The 20,303-nt window shown below is 50.5% G+C and overlaps 1 protein-coding gene across 1 annotated transcript in view; it reads left to right on the top strand.

Annotated features, from left to right (window-relative positions):
* The first annotated feature begins 6,248 nt into the window (after positions 1 to 6,248).
* Positions 6,249 to 20,303, top strand: part of LOC144730744 (agrin-like) — a 100,845-nt gene continuing 86,790 nt past the window's right edge. The window contains exons 1-2 of the mRNA XM_078611466.1: positions 6,249 to 6,415; positions 8,052 to 8,301. Of these exons, the coding sequence (XP_078467592.1) occupies positions 8,095 to 8,301 (207 nt within the window). The 5' untranslated portion in view covers positions 6,249 to 6,415; positions 8,052 to 8,094. The remainder of the gene's footprint in view (positions 6,416 to 8,051; positions 8,302 to 20,303) is intronic.

Here is a 20,303-nt window from a genome sequence, read left to right as displayed (position 1 = left end):
GCTGCCTTCTTGGGGTTGTTTTTTTCTCCGTTCTTCTCAACGTCGTCTCTACACGTTTCAGTCGCCAAGCGGTTGCGCCGCTGCGCAAAACGCGCATCGGTTTTTCTCTCCCTCTCTTCTTCCCCGGTAAATGACTTAAATCATCGTACGCGTGCTTTTCCGACGAATCCCTCTGCTACAATTGCACTGTGGGGGCCGGACAAAGACAGCGATGTGGTGGTGGGGGTGGAGGAATCTGCTGAGCTGGCTTCCTTTTTTTGTGCTGAATTTTGCTTTTTTTATCTTACAAATTGCTCCGCATTCATCGCGAGGATGGGAGGCTTCTGGGAGTGGTCGCGTTGCTTTGTCAAATGCAAGGCCACACCCCCCGTCCCCCCCCCCCCTTTTGTCTTCGCCCCCCCGCCGCCCCGTCCCCCCGCCCCCACAGTTCTCTTCGCCCCCCGTCCCAATATTCAGTGTGGTGTAAAATCGGAATCTGTTCCTTCACGAACCCACACACACCGACAAAAACTGAGCATTTTCTTAATTTTTATCTAAACGAAACCATTTTTTTTATTTTAGCAGGAAAGGCCCACTGAGCTATATAGCTCTTTTTCACAAGTAACCTGGCCACACATGATATCCCAATGAAGTGGCTTATCACGTGGATATTTATGGCATCCAAATACCCTAAAACAGCATGATGAAGTATGGTCAGACAAACCCCCATGGTGACAAGGCACGGGGAAGCCTCCACTCATCAATTCATTGACAAAGGGTTGTACATGATTAAATGATGGCCGGTGGTCGAGACTAACGACGGAGTGACGGCTAAAGGAGTGAACACTTTCGACGAGAGGCAGATGGAGCGATGAAATCGGCTCGTGTGCCGTCACTCCGTGTATCGTTGAATCACAAGACCATGAGAGATGTGCGTAAGTTGAACTTCTTTGTCACAGTACGTAGACAACACACTAAACACAAATAGCAGTTCTCAAGAAATGAGTTTACAATCTAGATTTCAAAGTGCATAGCTCCAGTGGCTTCCTAATATCGGAAGGAAGAGCGTTCTAGACGGCCGCAGATGCGCAAAGATGGCGAAAGCTTGGAGAGGCTTTCATGCAACGGTGGATAGATTATGGCTGATGATGATGATGACATTTTAAATCGCACGCCAATGCTGTTAACATACGGTCACGTGCGCGGTGTTGTGGAGCTGATGTGCGTCTATGATGTGGCCACCACCTGTTGACAGATGGCGTTGTAGCTCGCCTGTTCATTGCGTTATCGTCTTTGTGGTTCAGCCCCGACACAAACACTACCCTGACCACGAGCACGGGCAGCAGCTGGAGGAGGAGGAGGAGGATGCAATGCAGTCATCGACTTGTGCTGAAATGCAGAGGCAAGACGTGCGCTTACAATTTGTATCATTGTTGAAATTCATTCGCGCCGTACGTTTAGAGCAGTGACCGCTTTGTTTTTACCACGACTCGCACGCGCAGTGGTGACACTTGTGCCTCGCAGTAGGAAGGGACCTGGGTTCGATTCCCAACTGAGGCGCCTTTCTGTGTAAAATGTGTCTATTTACCTATTCTGTAAAGTCACGTAGAAGGGAAATAATAAAATAATACAAATATAAAACAATAAAAATTCTCACGACGTTTCGACTGCAACACAAGCAATCATCATCAGGTGTGAAATCCACAGCAAGAACATTTTCATGATCTATCCAACGTTGCACAGCAAGAACATTTTCTTGCTGTGGATTTCACACCTGATGATGATTGCTTGTGTTGCAGTCGAAACGTCGTGAGAATTTTTATTGTTTTATATTTGTTTTCTTTTATTATTTCCCTTCTACGTGACTTTACCGAAAGAACCAAGAATATGAATCCCTGCAGTCACGAAAGCATTAAATCAAAATTTATTCTCTACCTGTTTCGCATGGGTTTCCTCCGCATTCTCCAAATTTCCTCCCACAGCTAAAAATAAAACCCCGCGTACGATGGAAGTGGTATTGTCAAGAGGATCCCAATGCTGAAAAAATAGTAAGGCTTCCCTGGTTGAGCAGGCATACTAATTAAAATATATATTAATTACAATAACATTAATTAAATCTCCTTATCTGGAACCGATCGTATTCGCGTATCTGTAGTCATTATTCCGCTTTTCCCCATCGGTATTCAATGAAGGAAGCTCTCCTCCTATGAACATTGACACGGCTAATCCCACAGCAAGGGGCCTGGTTAAAAGCAAAGTCAAGTGGCGTTCCACATCTGGGAGCGTGGCTATATATATATACATCGGCATGGTGACGCTCGCAAATGTCTGGTACTAGGCTTTCGTCCTCGTGCTCATTGTTCAACTCCTTCCCCAAACGTTTATCCTCGCTGTGCTTGTCGGCGTCGCGTCGTGAGACGAGGAATCAAATTCGGATCTCTCACGGGGCATTGAAACCCCTTTTTTTTCGCGATTTGAGCAACGGCCCCGCGGAAGCGGATATCACTGAGCTGCGTCTGAGACCCCTTCAAAAATGCCACAGAGTACGGTTCACCAGATGGCAGTCGAACCGATTTATTATTTTATTTTGTGCACCATCATTTATCCAAACCGAGTACCGCGCGGAACCAAATTGAATATGATTGTTATTTTGTGCATTCATCGGTGACCGGACTGAGATCGTCAACTCGCTCCCCTTCAGAACCCAGCTTAATCACGGTGCAGCTGAAACTTGAATTCAAACCCAGGCCCTCAGCCCTTGCAGCCCCCTGCGTCTCCCGACCGCTTAAGGCCACCCGATCGCTTCTCACGCGAGCGTCCCCCTCCTTCGGGCTCATCGGCACAGCGCGGCGGTGAGTTTGCAATATCCACGGTGCGTGCTGGCACGGCGGGATGCTGTTCAGTGACGGGATGTTACAGTGCCCATAGTCGAGGCTGGGCTTGGCTGGTTTTCAAAAGAATCTCCGTGTGCAGCACCGCCGCAGTACGGAAACGCCCGACACAGCCTGTGCCAGATGCCATAAGCTAATTGACATTGCAAGGCTGCTTTGCGGCACTCTGGCTAATTGGCTTTGAAAATGCGCCCATCCCCTAGTGAGCCCTATGGCTCTTTTTTTATTTCGCGTGCATTTGCGAGTTCGAATTCTGTCTTTGGCGGCCGGGCCTCCTCTCTCCCGGTGTCCGTCTTTATCAATCCACTCGCACGCCTCCTATACTACAGCTCCCACGAGACTTCTCCAACCCTCCTCTGTTTTATAGACCGGTATTTGTATTTTTTTTAGAAACGACCAATAGCTGTGCCTATAGGAAAGGGGGTGGAGCGGTGGGACAATGGTTAGTGCAGTGCGCTGCGAGCCCGGTGGCCTGAGGTTGGTTCCCGATCACGACTAACATCAGTGGCGAGTGATATCTGAACCGATCCTGGAAGCCCCCACTCCCGCCCACTCCCATACCCCCCCCCACCACCCCCGTTCACCAACCAGCGTGGTGAAGTATGGTCAAACGACTCCCATGACTGCGCACTCCGTGACACACTTTAAACATGTGTAGTGACATATAATGGGTCCCTACGGTGCCTAGCACCATCTACCGAAAAAGAGAGGAATAGTGGGTATAGTAGCCCTCTGCCAGCAGAGTATATGATGTCATGGAAGAGGTATCTGGGGCTGGCAGAGTAGGGGGCAATTGAGGACGTAGTAGCCCGATTGGCCGGCAGGGGCACGTGATGGGATGTAGGCCAAAGGTGACAGAGGGGACACGCGTTGTAGGGCCCAGAACCTTCTAGTGAGTTCCAGAAGGGGGCGTGGCCGAGGGCGGAGCCAGGCAGGGGACACGTGGAAGGCGATCCAGAACCTTCTAGTAGGTTCTTTCTCCTTCTAGTAGGTTTTGGATGGGGGCGTGTCCGAGGGTGGAGCGGGGCCACGCTGAGGGGCATAAAAGGGAGGTCCCGGAGCTGCGTCGGGGCTGTCTGCTGGAATGGAACCCGCCGTGCTCCGTCTTCTCTTCGCTCTTCGTGCTCGGCATCGTGGGTCAGGCAGTGTGCCGACTGACCTGACCCGTTTGTGTAGTTACCCCGTGGTGGTTGTAGAATAAATTGTGTTGCCTCCTGAATCAGTGTGTCTCTCAAGTGAACCCACTACGCATGTATCCCAAGGCTTCTAAAGATCACACGCACGCACACAATGATCATTCAGGGCCCTCAAAGTGGTGGGCTCAGCCGGACACAAATCGCGAGATTAACTTGTGGCGGCGTGAGACCACCAGTTGGGGGTTCAGGGCCATGCCGGGAAGAAATTCGGACGGCTTTGTGTCCGCGAGACACGAGACGAGACGGAGATGAAGCCGTGAATTTGAGAACCCTTTCAGGTTCGTGATATCGTTCGGACAGCCAAGATATGTGGGCTTGGGTGGGGACGTCGCTAGTGTGAGGGATGATGGAAGGTGACCATCAGTAAAGATCGTGGGTTCGGCCATGGGATGGAATTGCGCACGAGAAGATCGCCCGCCGAGGAGATGAGAATCAGAATCCTTATTTATTGCTGGAAGAATCCGATGAGCCTACAAGGCTCTTTTTCACAGACGTTTGGAGGAGATGGAGCGACGGTGACGGTGGGTGCCGGGTGAATATTATCACACGGCGGGGCCGTGAGTGGAATGGCGACGGTTTTGGGAGGCCCTTCATCCAGCAGTGGATTGACCATGGCTGATGATGATGACGATCATGATCATGATGGTTATACAGGAAGTACCGGAAGTAAGATGGCGCGTCGTGACACGCACTCGCATGCGCGAGGCCTGAGCAGACGACTGTCACTTGAGCAGACCCGTCCCAAAAGGTTTTTAAAGACCTGGGGCCAGGCTCCGTCAACCCTTTGTAGGGGGCCCCCTCAGATCGGGAGGCCCCACGTGCCTAGCCCCCCAACCTCAACTGTGTAAGCTCTAGAATGTGACGGCTATACCTTTATTTGTTTTCCCTCCACTTGTTTTTGCTTGCACGTTGATGACAGTGGTGTTCCAGACAAGCGTGGCGTATATTGTGATTATCCATAAAGGAGGTTTTTGGGTTAGATCGCGGGTAACATTGGTCGCGAAAGTCCACGTGCTAAACTACAGGGGTGCTTCAAAGAAATGTTAACACTTTTTGGGACTATCGTTTTTATTGGAAAAATAACGGATAATTCACTGTGACATGATAACAAATGTAACGTTAACAGCTTCGAAAAAGTCAAAGAGTCTCCCATTTGTTCGCCATCGTTGTCAAAGCGTGCCTGGAATCTTCTCCAGGTGGTCTGCAGAGCCCGGAGGCAGCAGTTATTGCAAATTCTCAGAAGTGTTCACATTTTGCTTTGAAGCATTATGATAATGACGGGAAGAAGAATAAGAACAAAAACCCGGAGAAAGTTAACAAACCACACTGGGCATAGTTGACTTAAGTAAGTTAGGGCCGGGATGGAGTTGGGCGAGGCAAACCAGCCAGCCGGACACACGGGCAGACAAACACACAGTCGCAGGGAGACTGAACCGCTCAGCTGATTAAATTGAAGGGTCCCCACCACCCCCCCTCTCTCATTTGCAATCCAGCCCGCGATACGAGATGGCAGCTGCATATATAAGCGAGGGGGCTGAGGCGGCTGGCTCCAGAGCGCAGTGTTCGAGGTGCACGGACGAAGGGTGGTTTTGTTTGTTTGGTTTTGTTTTATTTTTAACACCGGGGCTCAGATACAACGCTTTAATTCGTTGACATTACGCGAGCGTCATCGCTTAACAGAGCGCAACGGACGCACGGACAACGTTCGACCCGGTCACAAGCGGAGCGTGGATCGTGAGTCGTGTCGTGGGGAGCGCAGTTGGCGTTGTGATGGTGCCCTGGACAGTGACGCTGCCGATCTGCTGAGTCTGTTCGATTTTGCCCGGGCGCGCCTCCAACATCGTCGAGATCTGCATCGGGTAAGGTCCCTGGGATTTCTCTCACCCACCCACCGAACCCTCGCCAAGCCGCAGTGACCCAGGGCGGTGAGGGTGACGGTCAAACAACCTCCGCGGAGGGGTGGCACGTCTTTGGAGAGGGAGGGAGACTTTCACTCCGCCAGCGGGTTGATTGACAGACAGGGGAGGGGGGGAGTTGGTTTGCTGGCGAGTAGCTGAGTGGGTGAGGGTTGGTGGGGAGGCAGACGCCTGCCGTTCGGAGTAGTGGCTAGCGAGGCAAGGTGTGAGCGGTGTGTGGGGGGGGGGGGCGACAGTGACGCGTGTCTCGGAGGGGGTGGTGCCACAAAGCGGCAGGTACGTAGTGTAGACCAGGCGGACAGGTAGATCAGACGCGGACAGGTAGACCGGGCGCGCGTGCACAGGTGAGCGCGAGAGGGGCAAGAGAGGCGAAGCGGAGAGAAGCGAGGGAGGAGGAACGGGTGGAACTGCTCAATGCAACGTGCACGCACAGGTATGTAGGTGTGTGTGTGTGTACTATTATCTGCTACTATTATCTGTGGGGAGCGGTAGTGTAGCGGTTAGCGCGCTGCGCGACGAACCTGGCGACCCGGGTTTCGATTCCCGCTCACGGCAAACACCAGTGACGATAATTATCTGTAAACATCGCCACTGGGGAGACAAAGGCGGCCGGGCCTGGTGTTGGCCACCCAACCCCTCGTGTGCCGTGTCGGCCTTCGTAGGTGCTCGCTAACAGCACTTGCCCCAACAGTCTGTTAAGGCTACACGGGGGGGGGGGGGGGTCGTTGCCTTTAACAGGGACTTGTGTGTGTGTGTGTGGGGAGCGGTGGTGCAGTGGTTAGCGCACCGCGTGACGAACCTCCCGGTCGCCTGGGCTTGATTCCCCTCTCACAGCCAACATCGGTGACGAATTTCTTGCTCTTATCCTTGGCCCTCGCCTAGGTTGACTCGGCCGCAAATGAGTAAATGGCATGGCGTGTAAACGTCTCCACCGGGGGAGACAAAGGCGGCCGGGCGTACGGAGTGTTGGCCCCTCGCCTCCTCGTGGGGTGGCCTTCAAAGGTGCTGCTCACTAACATTACTTGCCCCAACAGTCTGTTAAGGCTACACGGGGTGTCTTTGTGTATCGGTATGTGTCTAGGCGTGTGTTCTCTGACTGCACTTGCCCCAACAGTCTGTGAAGGCTACACGGGGTGTCTTTGTGTATCGGTATGTTTCTAGGCGTGTGTTCTCTGAATGCACTTGCCCCAACAGTCTGTGAAGGCTACACGGGGTATCTTTGTCTTTTTGTATCGGCATGTGTCTCGGCGTGTGTTCTCTGAATGCACTTGCCCCAACAGTCAACGGTGGCTTTGCAGGGGATGATTGAATATCGGTGTGTATGTTGTGTAAGTATGTATGTGTATGGGGAGCGGTGGCGTAGCGGTTAGCGCGCTGCGCTACGAACCCAGCCACGCGAGTTCGATTCTCACTCACGGCCAACACCAGCAATGATTGTTTGAACCGCTCCTGGGTCTCCCCTAGGTCGACTCAGCCTCAAATAAGTACCTGGTGACGATGTGTAAACATCGCCACTGGGGAGGCAAAGGCGGCCGGACGTGGTGTTGACCACCCACCCTCCACCCCCTCGTGTGCCATTCCAGCCTTCATTATGGTTCTAGATTTGAAGCTTTCGTGACTGCAAGGATTCATACAGTAAAGTCACATAGGTAAAAAATGAAAATAAATAAAAGTATTAATAGAAATAAAATAAGAAATCACGACGTTTCGGAGGAAACACAAGTCTCCGTCTAAATTTTGGAGCTTTCGTGACTGCAGGAATTATTCTTTGGTTCTTTCGGTAAAGTCACGTGACTTTACCGAAAGAACCAAAGAATAAGTCTCCGTCATCAGGTGGGACCGTCGCAGCCAAATTTACTGTATCAAGTAACAGTAAATCTGGCTGTGACCTGATGACGGAGACTTGTGTTGCCTCCGAAACGTCGTGATTTATTATTATTTTTGTATTTCTATTATTACTTTTATTAATTTTAATCTTCATTATGGTGCCACTCGCGAACAGCACTTACCCCACCAACAACAATCCTGCTCAAGGCTATACGGGTGACCTTTGTCTGTGTCTTTATCAGGGGTCGCCGAGTCTCCCATCTCCTGCAAAACGACCGCTCGACCATGCCCGCGGCGTCACCGCGTGCGATGCAACTGCCGTTCTTGCTGCTCCCGTTGCTCCTGCTGACGATGTCCTCGGCTGAGCAGCAGCAGCAGCCGTGCTATGAGGGCACCCTGCAGCGGAGACAGCGCACGGCCACCGTTGTGCTCACGGGCACGGTGGAGGACTTCTTCAACGAGAGGCCGGCGCAGCGAACCTTTGGCTGCAGGGTGAGCGAGCGGATCTCAGTCGCGCGCGCGAGAGGGGTGGGGGGGGGAGGAACGTGAAATCTTTCGTGAAATATTTCATTTAAAAAGGGGGGTGGAGGGTTTTTTACATAAAGCAAAGCATTAAAAAAAACAAAAAAATCGAAATGATGAACGAAACGACTACACCGAGCATCTTCTTGTTTCCTCTGATCGTAAAACAAAGAGAGAGACGAGGAGGAGGGTCTGTGCGTCGTGGTGTCAGTTCTGGTAGTGGTGGTGGTTGGTGGTGGTTGACGTGGAGTCCGGTCTCATCAGGGGGTGCCACGGTGGCGAGATGTTAACCACCTCGCCTGGTATACATGAGTTTTGATCCCGACCCTGACGCCTGCTGCTGTATATTTGGAGTTTTCATGTCTTTCCCTCTCCCCGTGGAGGCGTGGCTTTTTCTCCGGATCCTGCGGGTTTTTCCCTCCACACTTGGAATCAACGTGTGTTTCAGAGTACTTGGCTGTGAAACATTTCCACGCGACAATGATAAACCACTTGGTTGAGCTATCATTTGTGATTGCCAGGTCGCTTCTGAAAAAGAGTTACATAGCAGCTCAGTGGGACCTTAGTTCTTGCGCATGATGGCAGTGGCGATACGTTCAGCGGCTAGATGTCAACGTCCGAGACCTGCTGATGGCCACAACGTGAGGGATTCAGCAGAGAGAGAGAGTTCGTGTCGTGTCGCTGTTCCTCCTCCGTTGAAGGAGCGCAGACCATAGTCGGCTTACTGTGTTGGTCCATAGCTTGGGTTGCATGGCCCACAATCACACTGATGTGGCTTGTCTTTAATGTATCTCTATGGGTCTCTGTGAGTCTCTGTATCTCTATGTGTTTCTATATATGTGTGTATCTTTCTCCGCGCCTCTATGAGTCTATGCATCTAGATGTGTCTCTATGGGTTTACTGTGTGGGTCCATAGCTCGGGTTGCATGGCCCGCAATCACACTGATGTGGCTTGTCTTTAATGGATCTCTATGGGTCTCTGTGAGTCTCGGTATCTCTATGTGTTTCTATATATGTGTGTATCTTTCTCCGCGCCTCTATGAGTCTATGCATCTCGATGTGTCTCTATGGGCTTACTGTGTGGGTCCATAGCTCGGGTTGCATGGCCCGCAATCACACTGATGTGGCTTGTCTTTAATGGATCTCTCTGTGCGTCTCGTTGAGTCTCTATGTGTCTCCATCTTCTTTGGTTCTTTCGGTAAAGTCACATAGATAGAAAAAATGAATAATGAAAATAAAAAACACGACGTTTCGATCGCAACAAAAGCGGTCGTCGTCAGGATGACGTTGCGATCGAAACGTCGTGGTTTTTATTTTTTTTTATTTTTTTCTATCTACGTGACTTTGCCGAAAGAACAAAATAATATGAATTCCTGCAGTCACGAAAGTTTTAAGTCAAAATTCTCTACGGGTCTCTATATATCTCACTGGGTCTCTATTTATATCTATGGGTCTCTATGTATCTCTGTGTATCTTTATCTTCTTGCGGATGGCGATACGTTCAGGGGCTGAATGCCAATGTCGAGGTGCTGCTTCTGGTCACGACGAGAGGGCTTCAGCAGAAAGAGAGAAATATTCTTAGGTTTTTTTCGGTAAAGTCACGTAGGTAAAAAAAATTAAATTAATAAAAGTAAAATAAAAAATAAAATAAAAATCACGACGTTTCGGAGGCAACACAAGCTTCCGTCTTCAGGTGGAACCGTCACAGCACGATAGCTGTATCAAGTGAGAGAAATTCCAAGAAAACAGTCCTTGTATATATACTGGTTGAGGGTGGGAGGAGCCAGGGTAGGCCCTGAATATTATTTTTGTGAGGTTCGGTGCGGCTGAAGCACGCATTCCTAACTTTTATTAATTTTAATTTTTTACCTACATAACTTTACCGAAAAACCCTAAGAATATGAATCCTTGCAGTCACGAAAGCTTCAAATCTAGAAGAGAGAGAGAACGTTCGCGTCGTGTCGCAGTTCCTCCTCTTCCACGGAAGGAGTGCAGGCCACAGTGGGTTTACTATAATGTCTCTATGTATCTCTTTGTATCTCTATGTATCTCTATGTTGTCTATGTGGGTTTAATATACGGGTCCATAGGTTGAGTTGCATGGCCCAGAATCGCGCTGCTGTGTGTTCGTAGAAGGGTTTTAATTTGCTTGGTCGTGGCTGTACATGGGATTTTGGTCCTCACGTGAAATTAACGTACGGCGCTATAAGGGTGCCATTAGCGCGAATGGCGCTACCTAAAATTCAAGTGTCATGAATATTGAGTCTTTAATTTTCCATTCACGAAGGAGATGGGGCGCAGCGTCGGCCTGCTGTTGATGTTGTCATGCGGTTTATGTTCACACCACCGGTGCCTTCGAGGAGATGGATGAGGAACGTTCAAGCTGGGAGGGTTTGCGATGTTTGGGGTCTCAAATGAGATGTTTACCATGAACGTCCGCATGGGGTAAACCCTCTGTTGTGTACACACACCCAGACACCATAATCTCAGTCCAGTCACTCTCTCGCTCACCGGCAATCGGCCACCTCCCTGTCACTCTTCCGTCGCTGCTTCTGCAATTTACCGTTCCCGTGAACTTCACTCCTTGATCCCTCGATTCACCCGCGTTGATGACTGTGTCCACCAGACCGACTGTCTCATCTCGCCCACCGGGGTCAACCACCACACCGCTGGCCACATCAGCTCACTCACTCATCCACTCACCACACCGCAGGACAACTTACAACTCACTAACCAGATCATTCGCTCACTCATTCTCTCACTCACTCACTCATTCTCTCGCTCACTCACCCACTCACTCTTTCGCTCACTCAACCGTTCACTCGCTCATTCACACATCCACTCACCACACCGCAGGACAACTTACAACTCACTAACCAGATCATTCGCTCACTCATTCTCTCACTCACTCACTCACTCATTCTCTCGCTCACTCACCCACTCACTCGTTCGCTCACTCAACCGTCCACTCGCTCATTCACTCATCTACTCACCACACCGCAGTACAACTTACAACTCACTAACCCGATCATTCGCTCACCCATTCTCTCACTCACTCACCCACTCATTCTCTCGCTCACTCACCCACTCATTATCTCGCTCACTCAACCGTGCACTCGCTCATTCACTCATCTACTCACCACACCGCAGTACAACTTACAACTCACTAACCCGATCATTCGCTCACTCATTCTCTCACTCACTCACCCACTCACTCGTTTGCTCACTCAACCATTCACTAACTCATTCACTCATCTACTCACCACACCGCAGGAAAAACTCACTCACAACTCACAACTCAGTCACGGACTCACTCGCTCGCTCACTCACCCACCCACCCACTCGCTCGTTCACCCGTTCACTCACTCATTCACCCACTCTCCTCCCCACTCACTCACCAGCTCACCACACTGTGTCCAACCACCACACTGCAGGTCACAACGATTCTCTCTCTCTGCTGCTTCCCTCTCACTGCTCCACTTTGCAATTCCCCCTCCCCCCGCTTCTTCCCCGCAAACTCCTATAACCCTGCTCAAGTCAAGGAATATGTTCACTTTAAGAGTGCTGCTCATTGCTGAACGTATAACGTTTACGCCCTTTGGGCCTGTCGCTCATAAACTGTAAACAAAAAAAAGAAACAAACACACGGATGTGTACCTATAAACAAAGACAAAATCCCCCTTAAAGCCTTAACAGACTGTTGGGGCAAGTCATGTTAGCGAGCAGCAGTACCTATGAAGGCCGGCACAACACACGAGGGAGTGGGTGGCCAGCACCACGCCCGGCCGCCTTTGTCTCCCCAGTGGCGATGTTTACACACCACGCCACGTGCTCAGTTGAGGCCGAGTCGACCGAGAAACACACACCTGGGCACGCGTCTCCACACACACACGTCCACCGCCGCTTTTGGCTGCAGGGTGAGCGGGCCCAGCTGTGGCTTCTATTGGGATCTGTGGCGTCCGTGGCCTCACGAATCTAAAGCACCCCTTGAACCACTTGGTGCCCTCAAGCGTTGTCTTGGCCCGCGCCGCCACCGTGCGTGCGTCAGGGTTCTTGCTCGACAACAGCAACAGGGCCTCGGCCGTGTTGGTCGGAGTTTGGGCCACTTTTATTAGGCCCAGGATAAGAGTCGCGATTGTTTTTTTCCGCTCGCCAGGGCTAAGGGTTCGCTTCCGGTCGAAGGAACGCGCCGGGGGGTTGTGTCCCGGTGACCCAGCTGCCCCTTGAACCTCGCCGCCCGAGTTCAATTCCCAGTCACGGCTGACAGTCGTCCATGGCGATTTTATATCTGAACCGATTCTGTTGCACCCACACCGCGCCCCCCCCCCCCTTCCAGTTCAACCCTCACTAACCAGCGTGGGGATGTATGCTCACACAGACCCACCCCCCCTGCCCCCCGATAATCAATCGAATACATCCACAGGGGAGCGAGACACGGACAGATTTTTTTCGGAGGTACATCATCGAAACACACATTAAGCACGGGCACGTGTTAAGAACCACTGCTCTAAACGCACGTTTCTAAATGTGGAGCGAAAAACTGGAAGACACAGAAAAATCCACGCGACCACGTGGAGAAAGAAACTCCAAATATACAGCAGCAGGCGTCAAGGTCGGGATCGAACCCACGACCTCCTTTTACTAGGCGAGGTAGTCAACATCTCCTAGTCACTGTGATGATGATGAGAGAGAGACACACAAACTCCAAATATACAGCGGGCATCGTCAGGGTCAGGATCGAACCCACGACCTCCTGGATACCAGGCGAGGTGGTTAACATCTCCTAGCGACCGTGATGATGATGAGAGAGAGACACACAAACTCCAAATATACAGCAGGCATCGTCAGGGTCAGGATCTAACCCACGACCTCCTGGATACCAGGCGAGGTAGTCAACATCTCCTAGCCACCTTGGCGAGATGTCCCGTGCCTGTGTCGCGGTCCAAAGTTGTCAAATTTGTGACGAAAAAATGACACCGCAAATGACTCAATCGGGATTGTGCGCAGCAACCGTCGCCCGCTACCGTGGAAACCACAGGCTGGACCCTCCTGAAAAAAAAAACGGCCATGAGACTCACAAGAAAGTGAGACTTTTTTCCTGGCTAATCAAGTGTGCGTGTATGTTGAACTTCTTTCGCACCGTACGGAGCCAACCGTGCGAATCGTCGGTGCTGGCCATCCACCCCTTCGTGCGCTGTGCCAGGCTGAATCGGTGCTAACCCACGGCACTTGCCACAAGTACAACAATAATTAAAAAATACTTTTTGAAACAGGTTTTTTTTTTAATGATAAATGAGTGAAAATGTAGTTTTTAAAAAAGAAGTATTGTTTGGATGCGTTCACGGCAAGTTGCTAAGTCTGGTAGGAGGTGGAACGGCGCAACGATTCCCCTGGAACCGGTGACCGAACCGGCACCGTTCACCACCACACCGTTGAAAATGAAACCCGCATCCATCGCCGAGTAGAATCACGACCCTCGATTGTGGAATCGCGCGGGGTGGGAAGGGGTGGAGAGGGGGTGGGGAGTCCAATCGGTCGACTCGTTACAACGTGGATATAAAATTGACGTTTGCTTTAAGCTGTCCCTGTGGGAACACTCACAGCGCCAGTGGCGGGCATACATCACCGTGATTACATGGGCCTCAAGGCAGGGCACGTGTGTGCGTGTGTGCGTGTGTCTTTCCCTTCATTGGGGAGCGGTCGTGTCGTGGTTAGGACTGCACCGCGCTACGAACCTGGCCACCCGAGTTCGATTCCCGCTCACGGCCAACGTCGATGACGATTATGTCTACACAGGTCCTGGGTCTCCCCCACCCCCCACTAGGTCGACTCAGCCTTAGATGAGTAACTGCACCTGCTGAAATTGTGTCAAAAAAGACATCAGAAATCGAGAGACAAAGGCAGCTGAGGGCGTGATTCTGGCCACGCACCCCCTCGTGCGCTGTGCCGGCCTCAATAGCTGCTCACCAACAATAGCACTTGCCCCAGCAGCCTGTTAAAGGCTTAACGGGGGATCTTTGTCTTTGCTTGTCCCCTCGTCCCCTTGTGTACGGGCTACTGTAAAGCACTACCTTTAATTAGCCCGCTGCCGCATACTTCCAAATCCATCAGACATGGTGCAGATCATTCATCTTGTTTTTTGTTCTCCAGCAGAGAACAGTTGAGCGCCATCACCGTTAGCAGTCGCCGACGGATAGAAGCGCCCGTTGTGTGCGCATGGAAACGTCGAACTTTTAGTCCAAGCTGCACCGCTGTCATCGCTATCATCAGCTCGGGGTGGAGTGGTGGCGCCAGTGGTCGACACATTGCGATTTGAACCCCGGGAGACAATTCCCAGCCCCGGCTAAACATCGGTGACCGACATCCAAATCAGCCCCGGGTGCCCCAATTGCAGTCCTGGCATTGACTAGCGCGGTCAAACACGGACAGACAACCCCAATGCATGCATGTATGTTGTATGTATGTTGTATGTATGTTGTATGTATGTTGTATGTATGTATGTTGAACTTCTCTCGCACCGTAAGTAGCCCACCGTGCTAACCGGAGGTGCGGGGGGGGGGGGACAACAAGCTGAGCACAAAACAGCAGTTCTAAAGAAACGACTTTTCAATCTCGTTTAAAAAGTGCTTGCTAATATCGGAAGCTAGGGCATTCCAGACGGCCGCCGTGACTGAGCAGAATCGGGAACGCCGTCATCCAGCAGCTGATCGATCAAGGGCTGTACGTTTGACATAATTCAGCTCTACGGCACCTCGCCCCGGTTTAAATAAGGCACCGTCGGTCACAGGAGATGATGGATCTCATATTCTGTGAGTCTTTCGGTAAAGTCACGTCGATAGGTTCAAAATTAATTTTTAAAAATAAACAAAAAGCCACGACGTTTCGATCACAACACAAGCGATCGTTTTGTGTTGTGATTGAAACGTCAATGGTTTTTCGTTTATTTTTTTAAAATTCATTTTTAACCTATCTACGTGACTTTACCGAAAGACCCAAAGAAGATGAATTCCCACAGTCGCGAAAGCTTCAAGTCGAGATGTATCTCCACGCGTATCTCGCTCGACTGCATGAGAGGACGCTCAGTGGAATTGCTTCGGATGAGTGCAGCCACTCGCACTTGGCCCCTGGCCACGAGGACAATCCCTCACGTGGAATCTCGCCCCTGCCCCTTGCAGTCTCGTTGAACGTACACATTCCACCCACCACACCCCTCCCCACACCTCCCCCGAGTACCTGATCCGTGCCTATCTCCTCCTCTACAACAAACTCTTCCGCTTGAATTTCCCACGGCGCGCCCTGCCGCGTTGCCCGCGACGCAGCGCACCTCCCAAGCATGGAGGTCAAAGTTCAACTCCCGGCCCTTCCATGCCCGTTGGGTCTCTCCGGGCCTTGTGCCCCTGGTGCAGTTGCACAGCCTGCACACTCGATAACCACACCGCTGTTTTCACATTTGAGATGTTTTAGTTATCTCTCTAGTATTGGTTGTATGTGTGTGTAGATATGTATGTATGTTGAACTTCTTTTGCACCGTACGTAGCCAACCATGCTAATGGGTAGTTCTAAAGAAAATGAATTTTCAATCGAGATTATTTCAAAGTGCATATCTCCAGTGGCTTCCTTATATCAGAAGGAAGAGCGTTCCAGACGGCCGCAGAAGCGCGTCTGAAAGTGCCGCGCGATGCGGTGGCCACCGTCTTTGTTCGATGGCCCAGCCAAAAGAGCACGGGGAGACGCCCGTGACCCGCTAACAGCCCTGAGGCAGTGGTGGAAATTCCACGTTCCGGTGGCCGAGGGGCGAGACCTTACAGTGGGCAACCACCGTTGTTGATGTCTCTACAAAGAGCTTTGTCATCATGCTCACGGCCACCACCGCTGACAGTTGTCTGAGCCAGCCCTTGGCCTCCTTGCGGGGCCTTACCTGGCAAAATAAAAAATATATATGTGTATCTCAATGGGGTCTAACCTGACAAAATAAAAAATAGCTTAGGTTTTAGTTTCGTTCTCTTCGCGTCCAGTTGGTCGTCTCAGCTGTGCGTGGAGCGTGCGACACTCGATGCGCCTTCACGCGCACGTCGCCAGCGAAGGTTTTTCTTTGCCCCCCACACCGTGGCGAGGGCATCGCGTGTATGCTAAAGTGCGCCGTGGCATTTACCAGGCACCAGCTACAGGCAGAGGTACTCGCTTGCGTACACGGGTGCACCGTGTGCGCGTGCGTGTGTGTTCGTGTGTGTGCGTGTGCGCGTGTGTGTGCGCGTGTGTGTGTGTGTGCGTGTGTGCGCGTGTGTGTGTGCGCGCGTGTGTGCGTGCGTGTGTGTGTGTGCGTGTGTGCGCGTGTGTGTGCGCTGTGCCGCAGTGGTTAGTGCGCTGCGCGCTGAAGCCGGCCTCTCTGACCCGAGTTCAATTCCATCTCACGGCCAACATCGGTGGCGGTTATCTCAACCGGTCCTGGGCCTCCCATAGGTCGACTCAGACTCAAATGAGTATCTGGTTGTGGTGTGTCAACAATGCCACGAGGAAAGATTAAGCCAGTCCGGTGTGGTGTACTGCTGGCAACCCACGCCCGCGTGTGCCGTGCCGGCCTTCATAAGTGTACTTGCCCCTGACAGTCTGTTCAGGCTATACGGGGGATCTTTGTCTTTGCACGCGTGGTGCTAGCGCGCATTCTCTGTGGTTTTGTGTGCACAGGTGAGCGCCAAAGTGGCAGAGCACGGCAAACATCCTAAACATTTCTTTCTGGAGGGCGGGAGGAGTTGGATATATGTCAAGTTAAACTTGACGCCTTTCACACCCATCACTTGAGCCAGGCGAGCTGAGTTGCCATGCGATTTACGTTTGACGTTTGCTGTTGTTGGTTCAACCGTTAATCATATTGCACAAACTGGTCTGATTTTTCTTCTTGTAGTTGTTGTTTTGTCGATCAAGTAAAACGTCGTGGGTTCTGTGTTCGTGAACTTCGGTTTGGTCAAACACACCGCCTTTTTTTGATGTCGCGTTTTTTTCCGTTGTTGTCGTTATTGTTGTTGTTGTTGTCGTTGTTGTTGTTTAAATCGCAGTCCCATCCCAACGTGTGCCTCCCAACGCTCCGTGTTCGGAGTTGCAGAACCCCGACCACACGCGCATTAGATGTGCACTCACCTCCGCGATGAATTACAACTACTACTCAACGAAGACGTAAGATCTCCCGTTGCAGCCTTGACAGATCTTTTGGAGGCAAGCGCTGTTCGCGAGTAGCGGCACCCATGAAGGCCGGCACGGCCGCCTTTCTCTTAGCCAGTGGCGATGGTTTTCTTGTATGTTGCATATCGCACCAGCGACTCATTTGAGGCAAAGTCGAGATGACGGGAGGTCCGCAAGATCGGTTCGGTTAATCGCCAGCGGTGTTCAAAGTTCATTTATTAGGTATAGCCCTGTGAGCCATTCGGCTCTTGAATCGGGTGCAACCGCAACAAACAAAAAACTAAAACATGAACAAGAAAACATCTTAAAGTGAATATGTGACTAAGTGCAAACAGAAAATCCAAGAAAAGACAGCAAAATATTGCAGAAAAATCACCGTACACCAACCCTGTGCAAATATCCCAGTGGGATGCAAGTCAAACAACAACAACAACCACAAGACAACTTAGATTAAGGCCATCAGTCTAACTCTGTACTACAACAAACAAACATGGCCAAACCAAAAAACTTTTAGATGGTGGCCTTGAGCGGGAATTGAACTCAGGTCACTCGCCGGGTTCGAAGCGCAGTGCGCTAACCACGCGGCTACACTAGCGCTCCCCATATACCTGGTAAGATTAAATAACAACCGTAGTTTTATTTGTGTTTAGTATTTTTAAGTGATTTGTTTACGTTTCTTATACTTTGGCCTTCTATCGTGTTTTTGTATTGTGTGTTGTTGTACCGTTCTTCCCCCTTGCACCTACTGGACATCTATATCGAAAAAAGTGAAATTTGTGAATATTTGTGTCTGTTCGAAATGTTTAGCATACTTCCCAACATGCAACAAACATGGGTACCCCGCACGCCGTAGGCGCCACGGTGGCGAGATGTTAACTACCTCACCTGGTATGTAGGAGGTCATGGGTTTGATCCCGACCCTGATGCCTGTTGTATATTTAGAGTTCGCGTGTCTCTCTCTCCCTGTGGTCGCGTGAATTTTACTCCGGGTCCTCCGGTTTTTTCCCTCCACATTTAGAATCAACAACATGCTTTTAGAAGCATTTGGCCGCTATACACTTTTTTTCAAGTGATAAGCCACTTTGTTGAGGCTATCATTTGTGGCCAGGTCGCTTCTGATAAAAGAGTTTTACAGCTCAGTGGGCATTACCTGGTAAAATAAAAAAATACTTTATAGTTTAGTTTATAGGTAATACAGGTTTTATTTTGGGTTAGATCGCCTAAATAAATAAATGTGTCGTTAAAAAAACACGAATCTGGCTGCTGCCTGATGATGCCAGTTGTAATTACTCAGATTGTAAATGTTGTGGCTTTGCTCTCCAACACACCGGTGTGCTGTACTCGTAACGAATTGGTGGAGGGCCTTAGGTTGGACCTCTCGCACTGTAGAGGTCAGTCATATGACAATGCAAGCAACATGCCAGGAAAATACAATGGGCTATAGACCCACCTAAAACAAAACAAAACCCTTTCATAGAGTATGTGCCTTGCGCAGCGCACTTACTTAACTTAGTTGGTGTTAACACCTTAGACAGCAGAAGCCCAGCGGCTGACGAGTTTTTTAACATGTTGCAGTCACTGGACACATTTTGCTCTTCATCCGCACACAGATGGGGGAAAGTCTTTCGGAAGACAGATGTCAGACTGGCATTAAAATCGTTGTCCAGTAATCGATGGAGTGCTCGGGCAGAGTCAACCAAGGCACTGCGGAGAAATTACACCCACATTAGAGAGGCCTTCGGTGGTATGTGCAATGATGATAATGAAAAAAGTGATACTCGAATTGAGGCCGCTGGACTATGTGCTAAATTGGACACCTTAGAGATAGTGTTCATGGCACATTTCTGGGACGTCATACTTGACCGGTTCCACGCTACAAGCATGCACCTACAGAAAAGTGACATTGACATCTCTGTAGCAGCACAGCTTTTATCTTCTTTGAGGGATTTTGCGGTGGGACATCGAGACCAGTTTGAGGCTTTTGAAAGGGCAGCCTTCAATGTGACGGGTGTCTCTCAGTAATATGAGCACGATCTTCAGCGAAAGAGGAAACGCAAAACATTTGCAGATGAGAGCTCAGAGGAGAGGGAGAAGTCCAAGATAGAAACATTTTATGTGATCATTGATAAGCTCGTGACACGCCTTGAACATCGCATGGACGCTTACAAGCGTTTGACCAGTCACTTTGGAGTTCTGTTTATGTCAGATCAGGTGTCTAACAGTGATGTCATAGTGGCACAGGTAAATGCACTCTCCATCAGACCTGGACATGAACTTTGCCAACGAACTCATCCAATTCAAGTCTTTCATGTCTGACTCTGAGAGTCAGAACTAAATTGCTTGAGACGTTGCAGGCACTTAATCTGCAGTCAGTGTTCCCCAATGTTTTCGTGCCACTTCGGTATTGTTTAACTTTGCCAGTGACAAACTGCCAGGGTGAGCGGACATTTTCCCTTGTAGGGAGAATAAAAAATGAGCTGCGGAGTAGCATGTTGCCAAACGCGTCTCAGCTCATTGTCCCTTATGTCAATAGAGTCAGACCTTGTCAGACAGCTAGATGTTGACGATCTAGTGGATGAGTTTGCGAGGAGGAAGGCAAGAAAGGCACCAATATAAGAAAGCAGGTGGGGGGTGGAGGCTCCAATTGACATTTGCCCAGGGGCCTCACGGGACCATGATCCGGCCCTGCAACCACCCTTAGCCCCCAATCAACGTCCACGACCCACACAGTGTGGCAAAGACCTTCATCGTCCAGCAGTGGACGGACAATAGCCTGTGTGCATTGTTATTATGATG

The sequence above is a fragment of the Lampetra planeri genome, chromosome 36 (assembly GCF_965212315.1).
Source record: "Lampetra planeri chromosome 36, kcLamPlan1.2.h2, whole genome shotgun sequence".
Classification (NCBI taxonomy): domain Eukaryota; kingdom Metazoa; phylum Chordata; class Hyperoartia; order Petromyzontiformes; family Petromyzontidae; genus Lampetra; species Lampetra planeri.
This window is presented reverse-complemented; position numbering and strand designations above follow the sequence as displayed.